Here is a 17,015-nt window from a genome sequence, read left to right on the forward strand (position 1 = left end):
TAGGATAGAGCACAGGGTGCAGGAGGAAGAACTGTCTGATACGGGACTGGATTGCAGTCAGGGGCCAATTTAGGAAGGGCCTGGTGTGCTTTGAAATGACTTTGGACTCTATCCTGACTGCAAAGGAAACATTACAGGTATTTTTGTGTTTTCAGATGAAGCACAGCAACAAAGTTGCTCTATAAAAAAGATCACTTGTGGTTAAAATGCAAGGCATGTGCTAGAGAAAGAAGAAACTCTAGGTAGGAGACAAATGAGGAGGCTACCACAGTAATCAGACAAGAAGTACCAACCCAGCCCACCCAGGTTGCCATGGCATTGGATCCTTGGCCCTGCAGGTCGAGGCTTCCCTGAGCATGGATGGGGCCCAGGTCCATGCAGAGCAAGGACTTCCAACATCAGAACCACCAGCCTCAGAGTTTAGGGTTTCCATGGCTGCTCCAATCAATGCTGGTCAGCGCTCCCTTCTAGCTCTTTCTTCTAGTCCCTCCATCACTGAGAACTTGTATTTTGCTCCAGGGTTCCTCCTTGGTCCCGGTCACACTTGGCCAAGGTCCATCCTCATTCACAGATGCACATTTTTACTCCCTTCCTGTCATGCAGCCCTGTTCGGTCCTTGGCTCTCATTCCCCCATTCCCCCCACCCCTTCTGGTACCCATCCATCTCCTGACCCACCTCATGACCCCTCCAGCACCACTGTGCTCCACATCCCTCACCCACATGCAGGCAGCACATGAGGGGCCTGACCATGACCACCAGAGGCTAAGGCTGAAGTAAAAAGACAATGAAGGGGCTTCCCTGGTGGCGCAGTGGTTGAGAGTCCGCCTGCCAATGCAGAGGACGCGGGTTCGTGACCCGGTCCGGGAGGCTCCCACATGCCGCGGAGCGGCTGGGCCCGTGAGCCATGGCCGCTGAGCCTGCGCGTCCGGAGCCTGTGCTCCGCAACGGGTGAGGCCACAGCAGTGAGAGGCCCACATACCGCAAAAAAATAAAAAATAAATAAAAAATAAAAGACAATGAAGATACTTATTTCATATAATACTGGAATTAATACAAGCATCTTATTCAAAAAGTAAAGTATGGTGAGCAATTTCTTCACCACTGTCCACAGGCCCCAAAGCTGGGCCTCCAGATTTCAGCCATAGGCCTGTGTGTGCAGAAGAGTGTGGTACCATGACAGGGCCACAGGCTTCAGACCTAGATAATGTGTCCAAACCTCACCTTGAACAAATCACTCACTCTCTCTAGGTTTGCTAAGGCTTCAGTGCGTATATCTGGGGTCAATCACACAGGCCTAGCCCCTGGTAAACATTCATCTTAAGCCTGTTTTTTCCTCTGCCTAGCCACTCTTAGTTAATATTGAATCCATCTTTCTTCCTCTGCCCAGTCTTAGGAGGAAATCACAAAAAAAGACAATCCATTGTCCAAGATACTTAACATTGGTCAGGTGACAGGAATGAATCCAGGGTTGGTGGGGGGTGGGGGTGGGGGAATGGGGGCGGAAATTACCCAGTAGGAAGAGGAAGAAGGTTTTCCAGCTATTTAAAGTACAACTCTACTCAGGTGTTTATACTGGACAATCTCAGTAGCTGGTGACTCACTCTTTGGGAAGTATCTTAAAAATGAAACCTCTATTCTTCTGGACAAGTTCTGAGTTTTCCAGGATATGAGACACTCCCTCCTCGGGGCTATTTCCTCAGGCTCACAAGTGAATAGCATCACCATTCCAAGTCCTTATCTTCCTTTTAAAGCTTGAGGGAAAATATGTCTTAACCTTCACACTGATTTCTCTATGATACGTTTATATACTGCATTACTAAGTGAAATTTAAAAAAAAAAAAAAAAACAGGGATAACACCTACTTTGAAAACAATGTTGTGTAAATTAAATAGAAAACTATGAAACACTTCTACCTTCTTCACCTGTCTAGGGACTCAGTTCTAAACCTCTTCGTGTGCCCCCCAAAAGCTAGCATGATTATAGACAGCAGGCATACCCAATAAATAATCACCCAATATAAGTTTTTCCATCAATGTGTCATTAGATATGCCTTTATACTTATCACTAAGGAAAACAATATGCAAGTAAACTCTTAGAGGGATGTACTACCTATCAGGATATGCATATTTAAGGACAGAGAATGGACAAAAAATTCCCCCAATATTGCTTTATTCTCCTCAGGGACTTGGCATTTACTCCCCAGGCAGGCCTTTCAAAAACGAAGTACACCTAAAGTGATGTCTCCAACCAAATTTCCATATAATAAAACTTCAACTACCTATTCTAAATGCTAACCCACATGGTCAAAACTATTACCCCTAGTTTCTCATAAATAATTGTAGCAGGGAGAAATGACTCATTTCAAGACCCTACTTCTATTAGTTGCTTTGAAGGCACCCAAATTGATTTAATGACTTAAGACAATATGAGCAACTTTGCACAAATGCCATTATTCAAATAAACATATTCCTGGAGTTATCAGCAGATGACCAACATCAAACACTCGGACTCAATTAAGTCTGTGCTTCCGAGGGTGGACCAAGGGAGTTAGTTAGATCTCAGACCATAGACAGGGGCTACAGTGATTACATCTATTAAACAGAGGCTCAAGATTCTGCTTCTATTTTCTTTGTTCCTCTTCCTACAGTGCCTAAAACTGCTCTAATCCATTGTATTAGTCAGCTCAGGCTGCCATAATAAAATACCATAGCCTGGGTGACTTAACAGCAGAAATTTATTTTCTCACAGTTTTTTAGGCTGGAAGTCCCAGATTAAGGTCCAGTAGGGTCAGTTTCTGGTGAGGGCTCTTTCCCTCGCTTATAGACAGCTGCCTTCTCACTCTGTCCTCACATGCCCTTTCTTAGGTACGTGCATGCTTGAGTTCCTGAAGAGAGCTAGTAAGCTCTCTAGGGTCTCTTCCTATAAGGACAGTAATCTAATTGGAACAGGGCTCCACCCTTATGACCTCATTCAACCTTAATTACCTCCTTACTTCAAATACAGCCAGTCTGGGGGTCAGAGCTTCAACATAAGAATTCTGGAGGGACACAAACATTCCATCCGTGACACCCATAAATAAGCAGTTATTCCCCATAATTGCTAAATAAAACCTCTTCAAGTTCTTGACTCTCTACATTGATCAATTTCTCCTGCATAAATTATCCCAGGACCCACAGTCTCACTGGACAGAGTTTACAGACAATGGAAAGTGAGCAGTGACACCAACATTCATCTTCTAAACAAACACTTCTTGGAGAGAACAGTATTTTTATCTTAGATGATTTGTTTGAAGCTCTTTCTCAAAGAGGGATTAGGGCTCTTTTCCAAAGATTTGTACCCCACAGCCATCTGAAAACACAGCTTTGTGACTACTGGGAAATAAAGCCGCAACATCACAAGTAATCAAGCAGGCATATAGCAAGGAAAGCCACTTTGAAACTTTGGAACACAGTACTTCCTGGGAATAAATGACAAACGAAATTCAGGCCTTCCAGATTCAACTTCCACCAGTCTAACCTCTAATCCTGAGAGGAAAACTCTATATAGGAAATAAAGCTCGGTTTATAAAAGAGTTTATATAATTATTCCTGATTACAAAAGCAATTCATGTTACTTTTTGGAAATTATTAAAAAGTAGAAAGTATAAAAAAATAATGCCACCTCTCAACTGTAACAACTGGTTGTAACAACACTGCAACATGTAATTTTGTATCCCAATTCTTCACTTCTCATAAGTATTTTCTCATTTTAAAACTCATTACCATAATTTTTACATAATTTATACATAATATTTCCTCTTCCAACTTGGGACCAAGAACATAAATGGTTGGTTTTCTGAATCAACTTACATAAACTATGGATGGGACTATTAAATGAAATGTAGGATGCAATTAATACAAACATAATTTTCCTGAAAAAAACAACTTTTACCTGTGTGTGGAGTTTTATAGGAATCCTCCTATCTTGTCGTTAGTGTTTATCAACCAGATTTCTGGAGAAAAATCTCAGATATTTCTCCTCTCTTGGGTCTTTACAGAACTGCCTATGCATGTTTGGATTTTCCTATTTCTTCGAGAACCTGGCTAAACCCTAAGCCTGTTAACAAGGAAGCCCTACAGACTCTTCAACCAACTCTGGACACCCTCGGAGAAAGGCCAACAGGTTCTTTCCTCTCCCCAGGATAGTGAGTACTGTTTTCTCCAGAGCCTGGGTTAGGGCTATTTTTAGTTGCCTCACAAACATGCATGCCCATGTTCCCAAACATGTTCACCTCCAGTCACCAAGGCAGACAGGATTCTTTCATTTTGGATGAAAAAAAAAAAAGAACCAAACCTCTACATTTCTGCTTAAAGATTTCAAGGAGATCTTTATGTTTAGATTAATGCCCAATTAACACTCTCAGAAAATCAAACAATAAATTGTTTGGTTAAGAAAACAGTTCACTAGAACTTCCCTGGCAGTACAGCGGTTAAGACTCCGAGCTTCTAATGCAAGGGGCGTGCGTTCGATCCCTGGTCGGAGAACTAAGATTCCACATGCCGTGCAGATCAGTCAAAAAAAACCAAAACGGTTCACAACTTGGGGGAGTAATGGTCATCAAATTCAACCAGGAAGACGTGCGACTTTCATAACCAGAAGGGTTCTCACCAGCCTCCATCCACCAACCTTCTCTTTCTGGCACACACACAGGGGACACGAATGGGGGTGGAAAAGAAATACACATGTGTAACTGGCAGCTTCCCAAAGCCTCCCATGCGAATGTCATGCTTTCCCTCTTCCTCCCCAGCTGAGAAGCAGCCATGTTTAGTTCATTACAGAGTGACAGACGCCTGTTTCTGGATTTAGCGGCTTTCCTTCTTCGATAGGGATACAAATGTGATCACTGACTGATGCAACCTGGGTCTTGAACCTCTCTGCAGTACCAAGGATGGGGCTAAAAATAAAGGTGTGGGTTTGGTCCCACTTACAAGTCTTCCTTCCTGGTTGAAGTGAACAGCTCTAAGCCAAGTTCCCAGTGATAAGTCATCAGGTGCCATGGACCGTGGTTTTTGTCAATTCAGACAAGATTATCTCTTATCCTACCATGTCTTTCTCTGTCACCAATAGATTGCAAGCAAAACTATAAAATCCAGCATGCTTTGTTACTGCCATACTTCAAAGGTGCCTACAAAATCAGATTTTTTATGAAGACCGCAGTACACCTGCCAAAGACAAGATGGTGGGCTTCCCTGGTGGCGCAGTGGTTGAGAGTCCACCTACCGATGCAGGGGACACGGGCTCATGCCCCAGTCCAGGAAGATCCCACATGCCGCGTAGTGGCTGGGCCCGTGAGCCATGGCCGCTGAGCCTGCGCGTCTGGAGCCTGAGCGTCCGGAGCCTATGCTTCGCAGCGGGAGAGGCCACAACAGTGAGAGGCCCGCGTACCGCAAAAAAAAAAAAAAAGAAGACAAGATGGTATTCTCCGTAGACTCCTTTCCACCCAACCAACCACCCACCTTCCTGTCCCAGTTGTTTCTCCGACTGGTCATCTCTCAAGGAAATACAAAGATGAGATGGAACGAGAAGGACCATAGAGGCCTCAGGAGGTAAAGGACACATACCAAGTTGAATGTATTGACCTGGCCTCGAAGGTGGTGACAGTGGGGAGGGGCAACGGGTCTTCCTGCCCAGGTCACTGAGGTCACTGAGGCTGCTCTGATTAATGAGGGAAAGCAGAGGGAAGCCACCAAGTGGTTTTCATAATGCAGTTCCTCCTGCCTTGGAGAAATTCCTCCTGAATTTTCGCAACAGGTTTTCTGTCAGACTTCATTTCTAATATTATCAATGTTTGCCTCTTTGCGTACGTTTATTGATCTTTCCGTGGGAAGTAATGCAGGCTATATTAGGGGAAGGGAGCCTAATGTTATCTTAAGCTGGAATCCCTTACTTAAAATCACATAGTTTTCAGGAGTACAGTGGTATAACTTTAAGAATTCTAAATTTGACCTTGGGGTTCCTAAGAGTTATTACACATTTATTACACACACACACACACACACACACACACACACACACACACACACGCAGTCTGTATGCACAAATATATTGCTCTGGATATCTGAGCATTTTCCCATTTGTGGATGTATACACCTATATGCTGTTTGAGGGATGTATAAATTTTGCTTATTGAAATATTATTTGTGGTTTCTGTTTTTCAACGTTCTGTTGAGGAAATCTCACAAACATGCATAATCTGGCATGAGACATTTGCTTGGGAGAGAACTGTCACGGAAATAGAAATAACTTATGCCTTAACCAGGCAATGCACTAATAGGAAGCAAGAAAAGACCATAAAATCTAGTTTCCTACCAACTCCACATGGACAGCTAATATTTCTTATTTTACAGTCCCCATACCCATATTAATAAAGTGCTTCAAGATGACTGAATTTTGAAAATTTAGGACCTGTCACTTTAAAACTTAGACAAGCTGACTACATTATCAGTCAATACAATTAATAAAGTGGATCACTTCAGTCATCACACACAAACCAAATGACTCTCTAATCATGCTCTTTAGTCTAGAACTTCTCTCCTTTGCTCCAGAGTGATATCCTATTCCTGTCTATGCAGATATCGCCACCTGAATGTTTGATGAGTATGGACAACTCTAGGCCATCAAAAACTCTTAATCTTACACCATAAACCTTCCCCACCTACAAAAACGTCTCTGTCGTTGAACAGCACTTATGTTTACCCAGTTGTTCAAGCTGGAAACCAGGAAGACACTAAATTGCTTCCTTTCCCTAACTCCTCACATCCAGTTACTGTTGTTTCCATCTCCTAAACATCTTAGATTATCCACATTTCACCATGCAGGATGGCTCACCGGGTTCAGGTACTTATCTCTCACCTCATCTACCGCAATAATCTCTCTTAGACCATTTTTATGCCACCCCTGTCATCCAAAAGCAATAATATGTGTGAATATTGCTCATATCTCCAACCAAAAGGAATTCTTAAAAAAAGAATTTGCTGGTAATCATTATAGTCTAACAATTCTTATATGTGCATTAATTACATCTTCTCTGTATGCTACACATTAACTACATCTTCTCTATAATGCTACACATTTTATGTAGTTTCAATCACTGTCTGTATTTCCTTTGATTTATTTTGTCACTTGACACTACATACCTGGAATGTATTTCAGAAATAGCATTATTTATGGAATTATGCCATTTCTTGACTATAAATACCCTGCTGTGCTGATAATCAGAAGTGATTAAAGTATTCCTGTATTGGAATTGATGTTGTTTCACAGACAACATGGCAAGGAATAACTCTGTGCATGAAGTGTTGTGTCCCTATTGATTTTTTTTTCATGTAAACTTTAAGGGGTGGGATTACTGACTCAAACGCCTCCTAATGACTGTCATGTTAGGCAATACAGAATTGTGGCTAAGGGAGCAGGCTCAGTCTAAAACTTTTTGGGTTCCAATCCTAGTTCCACCATTTCTGTGTGACCTCAGACAAGTTACCTAACCTCTCTATGACTCAGTTTCCTGTAAAATATGAGTGATAACTGAACCTTTCCTCATGGAGCTGTCATGAGGATTAGACAGAGAACACATGACAAGCTCTCAGAACTATGCTTGGCAAATAGACAGTGCTCCACAAAGGCTATTAAATACATACATTCATTTCCAAAAGTATCACATTAATATTCAATACAACCAGCAGGGTAACGCATATCAGTTTTACTGCAACTTTGTCACCAAAAGGCATTAACACTATTTTTGGTGATTCTTATTTACTTAGTAGATATCCAGTGTATCTTAGCACACATTTTTTTTAAATGCCAGAAAGTAAAACAGTTGTTCCTTAAGTACATTTAAATTGCTTAAATAAAAATAGGCTTGAGGAACTTTACTTTATTCTTTAATATTATATATACTCTGACCAAATAAGCTTACCAGTTTAGATTTTTAAGAAAACAAGTTACATGAGCTGCCTTGTTTCTTCTACTAGTGGTCAACAATATGTAAAAGGGTAGAAAAGAATGGTGCTGGTAACCCTACAATTGGCAAACTCATTAGATCTGTTATATTTATTCTTCTGCTATAGTGGCCAGAGATCACTGTCAAAGGAAATTATATAGAAAAATCCAAAATTGGTCTTTAGGCAGTTGATCCCAGCCCTTGTCAAAAAGATCCTAGTAGAAAGACACATGTAATGTTAAAGAGACAATTTATACAATGTATCTGATGGCTTTGTATACTTGTTCCACTGTAAATGAGAAATATTATATAAAAAGACAGATTTTGACTTATATTGAAAGAAAAAAGTATGATTAAAGTTTAAGCTAAAATAAACACAAATATATATTTGTCAAAAAGCAACAACATCATGAATGAACTTAACTAGAAACTCAACAAGGTCTAAGTTCCAGTTCTTCCTGTTTCACAAATGTGGTATCTAGAGCAGTGCTTTTCACACTATGGGTCAGGACCCATTAATGAGTCATTACGTTAATGACAACTTTTTTTTTAAGTTTATAAATAAATTTATTTTATTGAGGTATAATTGACATACATTATATTAGCTTCAGGTATTACAACATAATGATTTGATATTTGTATATATATTTTTAAATGAAAAAGAATAGAACATCAAAGAAAGTATGAGCAAATATTGTTTCACTTATATGTGTGTGGGGTGGTGTTGGTGGTGTCAGGAAATAAAATGTATTTCCTATTATGGATGACAGTTAAACAAGATTAAAAGCCACTGATCTAGAGTACAGGCATATCTCATTTTATTGTGCTTCCCACTTACTGCATTTTTTAAAATTTATTTATTTATTTATTTATTTTACAAATTGAAGGCTTGTAGCCACCCTGCAATGATGGTTTGCATTTTTTTTTTTAGCAATAAGGTATTTTTAAATTAAGGTATGTACATTGTTTTTTAAACATAACGCTATTGCATTCTCAATAGACTACAGTATAGTGTAAACATAACTTTTATGTGCACTAGGAAACCAAAAAATTTGTGTGACTTGCTTTATGTGATAATTCGCTTTATTGTAATGGTCTGGAACCAAACGCACAACATCTCCAAGGTATGCCTGTAAGTCACTTAACTTCTGTGAAGTTGTTTCCTCATGTCTTAAATGGAAGTTATCATTCTACTTCAGAGAGCAGACCCAAATGAAATAATTTCACAACATTTTTTTACCTATAAAACATTGTATTAATATGGTAAGGTTATAGCATCTTGGTTGGGTTTCCTTAGAGTTTAACGTTTCTCTGTTATATATGCTAACAGCATAAAGTCACTATGCTAGAAATTTGGACATACTGTAAGAAATTCTGAAAATGTAGTCTCCTAAGAAATGGAGCTAGAGACAGGAAAGCCTTAAGTTTCTTGAAATTTTTATTAACTCCTTTGTAGTACTTACCATACAGCCTCTGGGGAAAAAACAAGACTAAAGAAGAAAGGCAGCATCTTTGTGTTACTGTGGGGCCTCATGAAAGAATCATCACTTAGGAGAATGACCAAAAGGGGGAAACGTTTATAGGCTATTCCCACAGGAGGCCAGATCAAGAACGTCAGCTGCCATCCCACCGTCTGCACAGCCCTTCAATGGTACTTTACTTGTAGGTATAAATCACTCCTCTTTGCCTCTCACTGAAAGTTTAGAATCCTGTGCCAGGCTCTAAATGCCACAAACAATTCCAGGCAGCACATCTTTATCTAGCTACACATGTTATCTGCACACATCACAGTACCACAAATAGGAAACATTTTAAGGCTGCTAGCTAACAAACTGAAAACAGCTAAGAGGAAAGGTACACTCCCTCATAACTCTCCCACACAGGCTACCATTAAAGCACGCTTCTGAAGGAAAAGACATTCTAAAGATCCTGTGTAAATAAGAGATGGTACCTTTCCCCCTAAAAATAGAAGGGGCTTTAAAAAGGAACAGAATTCCTACTTGGATGAGTTCAAAAAGCACTTCAGGATAAATGGAGGACAGGAATGTTTGTGGGTACTCAGTGATACTGGTACTATAATAATTCATTTTTTAAATGACATCCATGACCTTCAGATCAGCTTGTTCTGAGTTTTGTTTCTTGTAAGCCTCATGGATTTTTTGCAGTGATCAATCCAGCCCATATTCCCCCTCTAAGCTTAACTGGATTCACACATGTAAAACAACTGGCTGGATGTAGAGCAGTTTGCAGCTCAGTAAGGCTACTGGCTCACCTGGGAATGCTGCATGAATGCCTGCTGAGCAAATGAATGTAGAAACAGATCTGCAATGGTCCTAACTTTCTCTGTGACTAATTCCCACCACTTTAAGGGAGGGGACAGGGGGTATGACAGATGAGGACAGGCAGAAGGCAGACAGTGGGCGTGAGGTAAGTTGTGAAGAGGTGATCAAGAATGCTTTAGTCATTGCCCACGGAGTTCCTGCTGGACAATCAAACAGACTGAAAAAGCAAGCAACCATCACCTTGGTTCTGGCAACTTGCCAGGTAGTTTGCTTACCTGTGATCTTAGTCGAAAACCATGTGGGATGTGTCACAGCAAAAGTGTCTTTCTCATAACAATCTTGACACAATGGAAATGTCTTTCTTACCAAAGGACACACTTGTTTGGAAGAGCTCTACAGAATCAGTACTGGGAAGGATCTTGGATATCATTTGACCATGATGTTGAGACCCTAAAAAGTTAAGCGACTTACCTAAGGTCACACAGCTGGCAGCATTGTCTAGACTAAGACCAAAAGCTAAACAGAATCTCCCAAGATAAAATATGCCTATCATTGTGCCTACTAACATGTTTTTAAAGAGACAAGGTTCCCTATCACTCAGGACTCTAGCTTTATCACTATACCTGTCTAATTCCTTAGAACACTTAGGTATATGACTATGTACACATTGTTTTAAGACTATTCATCAGTTAAATGGAGGAGATAGTGCCCACACATCAGGTTTGAAAAGGAATTTCTATCTCTGGTACACCTTACTACAGGTATGAAATTTAAGTCATTTTATCCATGTTTACAATGTGTTGCTTGAAACTGAAACACTAATATATAAAGACACATAATTATCTCATACATAATTGATGGTAGATAAGAAGTATATGAGAAATATACAATTTGCATGGAAACTTCAGGCACTCAAAGTCACAAAGACCAATTTATTTCAAAGAATGAGGAAAGTGAATTACTACTACACCTGATATCAACCAAACATTTGTGCTAAAACATCTTTTCCTTAGTATTTATAAGAAACTAGACAAGAAAAGCACATACACTAACCAAGTTTATAAAAATAAATAAATCAATAACAACTTGCAGCATAGGCAGCTACAAATAGTGCTCTCCGTGGTGAGAAATAAAGTACACACATAAGAATCCTAGCAAAATTTTCACCACACACACACACACACACACACACCCCTAACAGATGGATTCTAAAAAACAGCTAAGCATTTCATAAGCCAAATGCTCAAAAATTAATAATAAAAGATGGTTAACATTCCATGTTATGTGTGATATTGTATAAATGAGCACAACAGACAACCCCCGCCCCACCGCTTTCGCCGCTCATCTCACTCAACCTTTTTCCAAATGTGTGCTCATCCTTCCGCCTCCCCTACTCTGCAACCAAATCACAGCCACCCAAAGGCGAGGTGTCTGCTGCAGTCCAAAACACTTGAGTGATAACATCCAGTTTGCCATTCCAGGAAATCCCAGAGTATGTTTTAATTCTCTGCCCACAGCTTGAAAAGAAAGGTGAGAGAAGAACTAATCGATACCAGCACCCCAGCTGTGACCTGGCGCATAAAGAAATCAAGAAAGTAAATCCCATCCATAATCTGTATAATTTAACACTTGGAAGAAAGCAACATCTGGGATCAACTCCAAGCGGGACTGTGTTGCTGGACGTGTCTGTGCTTCCTGCACTGAGTGATAACCCGGTGACAAGGGAACACTCCAGGTCCTCACCAGCTCAGCAAAGGCAATGTATTTTCCTAGCCAGGGGTAATCTACTCCAAAAAAGGGGTGAGTGAAGGGAAGGAAACATCTACTCCTTGCCAGTAGAGTGCCTGGCAAAGGCTCCCCTTACACTTCAAAGAAAGGGAAAGGTGGAACCCCTCCCCAAAGGTGGGTCCTGGACAAACTATTGTCTTGCTAGCCAGTCAAAATCCAGAATGAAAGCTAATGTAATATACAGGAATGACTTTGTTTAAACCTTTCAGGGGACTCCAAAGTCCTATCCCCAGGCGAAGTTGGAAAAAAAAAAAATTCCCTGTAACTATGACTCCCTGGAAAGGCTTTCCAGATTTTTTAAATTACAGGAAAATGAAAAAAATAATTACAGGAAAATGAATTTAGAACATAAGCAGATACCTACACATCATCTAAATCACTAGACCTATACCCAATTAAAAAAAAAAAAAGTACACCAATCAGCAGGACGGGGCATTACAGGAAATAGAGATTGTTAGTAAAATCCATAATGCTTTCTCTCTGTTAAACCTTCTGAGAGGTTATAATTGCATTTGGCTGCTGCAGGCTTGTCAGAGAGCCTGGCTTAATAGTCGCAACCTAAAAGGAGTAACTGCCAAGGGGCGACTCAGCTGAAATCAAACAACAAAAACGGGAACTGTAATCGGCCTGAAATGGAAGGAGGGAAAGGAAGGGAGACTCCTGTATTCATCAGTCAACATTAATGTCCTTTGTTGTTCACCTTTGCACAGAAGAGCGAGCGCTACCCTGCTCCTTTTCCTCCGAACACCAGTGTCTGGGTAGTCCTTTCCTAAGAGCTGTCTCCTTGCCTCGAAGACCCAAGCTTTCCGATTCCCTCTCCCCATTAACACTCCACAGCTGTCCTCCACCACCCCACCCCCCAACCGGGCTCACCCCGGGCAGAGAGGGTGGTCAGAAGTAAAAACATTGCTGAAATACCCGTTCCCCTCCAAAGACCAAAGAGCAGAGCTGCGCAGATGTTGAAATTTACCAATTTCCCCCCGCCCCTCAACACACTCGGTAACCCGGGATGGAAGGGAGGAGGGAGGCTCGGGCCGGACTCTGACGGTGCCACATTCCGCTCTCCGGGAATGTTGAAGGGAGGCAGAGGGAAGGTTTTGCGCCTCCCTTCTGTTTTGGGGATGTTCTCTCTACGCGACTGTTGTTGCCTCCCTTTCCACCCTGGGAAATCGTCACAGCCCTTGCAGTCTTTGGGGAAAAAGGAGAAGGAGGGAGCGGAATGCCGTTCGCCCTCCTCTTCCAACTTGACATACACACGCCCCGTCGCCACTCCGAACTCCGCAGGCAGAGCCCGCAGCAGGCGGACTGGCGGCGCGCTCCCCTCAGCCGTCCGAGCGCTCCCTCCGGGAGCCGGTGCCTGGAGCGCCCATCCGGCGTTAAAGCGCGAGACCCCGGCGCGCACCCCTCTGCCCGGAGCTGGCTGGGCAAAGCCCCGAACCCGCAGCGCGATGCTAGGATTAGGCATTTCCAGCCGGGTGGAGAGAGAGGGGCGCGGGGGCAAGGACGCGAAATACGCACACGCTCCGGCCAGAGCGGAATAAAAGTTCGCCCAGCTGAGACTCACCCACGCCGTATTTCTCGTGCTCCGTAGGTATCCACATGGCTAGAGAGGGGTCCGGGGTCTTCGCGCTTTGGAATCCCCGCGCCCCTTCTTCCGACTCACAACAATGCACAGCTCCCGAGTAGCGGCTGCAGCGCTGGAGCCCGGCGGCTCCGCGCGGGCTGCAGGCGCTGGGCAAGGTCTGCGCTGGAGGCTCCCGAGCCCGGCGTTGACACCGCGCGGCCGAGGCTGCGCCACCCGCCGCTCTCCCGGCGGTAGCTATTCACACTCCTCCGACGCGCTCCCGGGAACCCGGAGGCGCAGTCATTGTTCTGATTCACTGAACTAAGCGAACACGCCGGGGCACTCTCGGGCGCACCCCCTCCCGCCAGCGCCTCTTCCAGCCCTCCCTGCCTAGCGCCTCCGCCGCACCCTGGGAAATGTAGTTCTGGGCCACTCCATCCCGGAAGGAGGAGGGGAATTAGCGGCTGGGGGCGGGGATACGCTCCGCTCGCCACGTCCTATTGGCCCAGATAGTGACGGCGCGGCGTGGGAGTGGAGGAGACGCCGCGTCGATGGGGAGGTCATTTCCAATCGCGTTTCCATTGGTTCCGCGCCTGTCCGCAGCCCTCCCTTTTTTTTCCTCAGCCGTGTAATGGCTGCTCCCGAGACACAGGGGGCTGCTACCCAAGGAGAGGAGGACGGTGATGGCAACCGTGGCGGAACTGGGGGTGTCAGTTATGAGGGTGAGTACGGTGCCTCTGAGGTGTCTTCCTTTCGCTCCGACCTGGAGTGCTGCTGACTGCTGGGAGGACCCTAGCTCTAAGGCCACCTGAGCACGAGGGAACCTCGGGCAGGGCCCAGCGGGATGGCGTGGGGTCGGAGGAGGCTAGTTGTTGGGGGCTGTCTGGGAGGGAAGAGAAAATGGGATGCCATAGTCTCCGCAGCCGGGGAAGTTCCCTGGGCGTCTGTCCCACATTTGGAGCTCCCACCTTTGCGCTCGCTGCTGAGTGGGCGTGGGTCATGTCACGTTCGTGCGTGGGTTATTGTAACTCTGGGATTAGCCACTCTCTTTTCTCGCCAGTACCCTACCCCTGCCTTGGTTTGCTTGGTTTGGCCTCGGGAGATAGGTTTTATTTTGATTCGGGTGGATTTCCAGTTGCAGGCTGGTTGGTCGCTGCTATCCACTCTACAGATTTTCTCAACTGCTGGCTGGAGTAGCCTCTGAAGGGAAAGTGTGTGTGGCTCTCACAGTTTACCCCCTCGCTCTTTGACTGCCCCTGGCGTTCTCCAGGATTGAATGTGGAGCCTGGGAGATCTTCCAGACTGGGTCCTTAGAACGGGAGGAAGGGAAGTGGTAATTTGCAGTCATGGTTCCAGAGAAAATCATCACAGCTACTTCGGCTTCACTTGACTTTCAAGTTGTCTTCTGATCCAATATAGAGGGCAAAAATCACACTTTGAAAGCTGCAGGGGGATTTTCTTTAAAATTCCTAGTCCCATTCTTTTACCTTTAGTCTGTCTATCCGCATCCCACTCTCTTCTTTTTTGATTTGTTCATGTAACACAGCTACTTGTCTTTTTCTAATGGACATGGTTTGGGGCTTAAATTTGGTTCTCCGTCCTTGTTGGGTTTTATAAAAATTTCTTTCTTCGTTTTTGTTTTCATGGTTAAATTGACATTTAGTCTTAAGTTTTTGTCTTAGCACAGAGATTTCTTCCCACTTCTTATCAATAGAACCCCTAGCTTTGAAATTATTTCAGTACCTCTACCAAAGAAATCTTTGGCTAAGCTCCATACTTAAATATTGTGTTATATTCACACCTTAAACAGTTCATTTTGGGGTTGGCCATATAGTCAACTCTTATCTTGTAGTAACATGCTAAAGGTTTTCCATATTCTCAAAGTACCAGAGGGCTACCAGTTTAACATTTGAAGGTGAAATCTTTGGTGAATTTATCTCACAGATTAACTCATAAAAAAGAAAATTGGGTATGCCTTTCAAAAACATTGTATAACTTTTAAATATCATTAGTTACTTTAAAATTATAAAACTTTTCATCATAATCAGTTCAAACCATTCAGAGATGTGTAAGGTAAAAAACTGGAAGTTCCTGCACCACACTCAGTCCCACTCCCAAAGTAACAACTCTTGGGGGTTTGGTGTGTGCTTTTTCTAATAAATTTTATATATGACACACATCTGTATGGTTTTGATTTTTTTTTAATAAAAAGTGATCATTCTATGTAAGCTTAAAGATCTGCCACCGTCTTTCTCCCAGTGTTCTACTATAGACAGCCTTCCCTATCAGTATATTTGTTAATTCTTTTTAAGGACTGTGCCCATAGTGTTCCATAATATGGACGTCCCATACTTTAACCATTCCTCTGTTAATGAACATGTAGGGTAGCTTTAGTTTTTCAGTGATGTAGTGAACAGCTTTATATACATATCCTTGTCCACCGGGTGTGTATTTCTTGAGGAATTTGGTCAAAGGTGACACATGTTTAAAATTGTGATGTCAGATTTTCCTCTGAACGAGTGTGTGTAGACATTCCTACCAGTAATAATATGAGTGTCCTTCTCTCCATATCATTACCAAACTGTGATGACCAGTATTAATTCAGGAGCAGTGTTTAGATGACCATTAGATTGAATTAACTGATAGAAAGCATAATTTTAGGTTGCAGTTTGTTGTCAACAGAAGTATTGAGCAGTGAATTTGCTGTATCTGTAACAAAAATTTCCTCACTCTGGTTCAGAACTGCCCATCAGTGATTAGTGAGAATCAGTATTCTCAGTAATTGGTAGCAATCAATGGGAGAGCTTAATGGCTGATTTTTATGTCATTCTTACAAGGTAAAGTTGTCATTAAAAATTCCCTTAATACATGTATACACTAATAAGTATAAAATGGATAACTAATAGGAACCTGCTATATAAAAAAATAAATTAAATTTTAAAATTAAAAAAAAATTCCCTTAATAACCTATGTATCATTCTGTGACTTTATCCACATTCTTTTCAAAGCCTGCAAAGTGTGATACAAATTTTGGGTGGAAATAATGATGTTAAAAGTATGCATATTCATATTTTTTGTTAAGCAGCCACTTCAGCTATCGAGTATGTCTTTCCCTGTAAAATCATTAATTTCTTGAAAACTGCCTCTTTTAAGAGGTTTCCCTCTAATTCTAATTAAAATGTCAATCTGTGTGTTCAATATTCTGGGACAGAAGGGACTAGGGAGTCTTTTTATAGAAATCTGTGCAATTCTACAAGATTTCTGCTAGAATGAGTCACTGGGCAGTATGCAGGCAGGTACACCTTCCCTGAGGTCTGTGTGCCAGACTTCCTGAGGCTCCATCTCTCAGGGAAGCCCTTGCTTTCCAAACATTTGAACGGTAACTAGGATTTCATATTGTCC

The 17,015-nt window shown here is 42.5% G+C and overlaps 2 protein-coding genes across 5 annotated transcripts in view; one reads left to right on the plus strand and one right to left on the minus strand.

The window, feature by feature from the left end:
* The window catches only part of DOCK4 (dedicator of cytokinesis 4), a 481,996-nt gene extending 468,051 nt beyond the window's left edge, over positions 1 to 13,945 (minus strand). For both annotated transcript variants that reach the window (XM_082846152.1, XM_082846151.1), the window contains exon 1: positions 13,614 to 13,945. In XM_082846152.1, the coding sequence (XP_082702278.1) occupies positions 13,614 to 13,650 (37 nt within the window). In that variant the 5' untranslated portion in view covers positions 13,651 to 13,945. The remainder of the gene's footprint in view (positions 1 to 13,613) is intronic.
* Positions 13,946 to 14,236: 291 nt separating this feature from the next.
* Positions 14,237 to 17,015, plus strand: part of ZNF277 (zinc finger protein 277) — a 119,943-nt gene continuing 117,164 nt past the window's right edge. For 2 of the 3 annotated variants that reach the window (XR_014326436.1, XM_082846155.1), the window contains exon 1: positions 14,238 to 14,335. Coding sequence is in view for 1 of the 3 variants with exons in the window: in XM_082846155.1 (XP_082702281.1) it covers positions 14,245 to 14,335 (91 nt within the window). In the remaining 2 variants the exon portion in view is untranslated. Of the gene's footprint in view, positions 14,336 to 17,015 lie in introns of all 3 variants that reach the window. The other variant, XM_082846156.1, reaches the window with a different exon arrangement.

This window comes from Leucopleurus acutus (genome assembly GCF_964270905.1).
Source record: "Leucopleurus acutus genome assembly, chromosome: 9".
Lineage (NCBI taxonomy): Eukaryota > Metazoa > Chordata > Mammalia > Artiodactyla > Delphinidae > Leucopleurus > Leucopleurus acutus.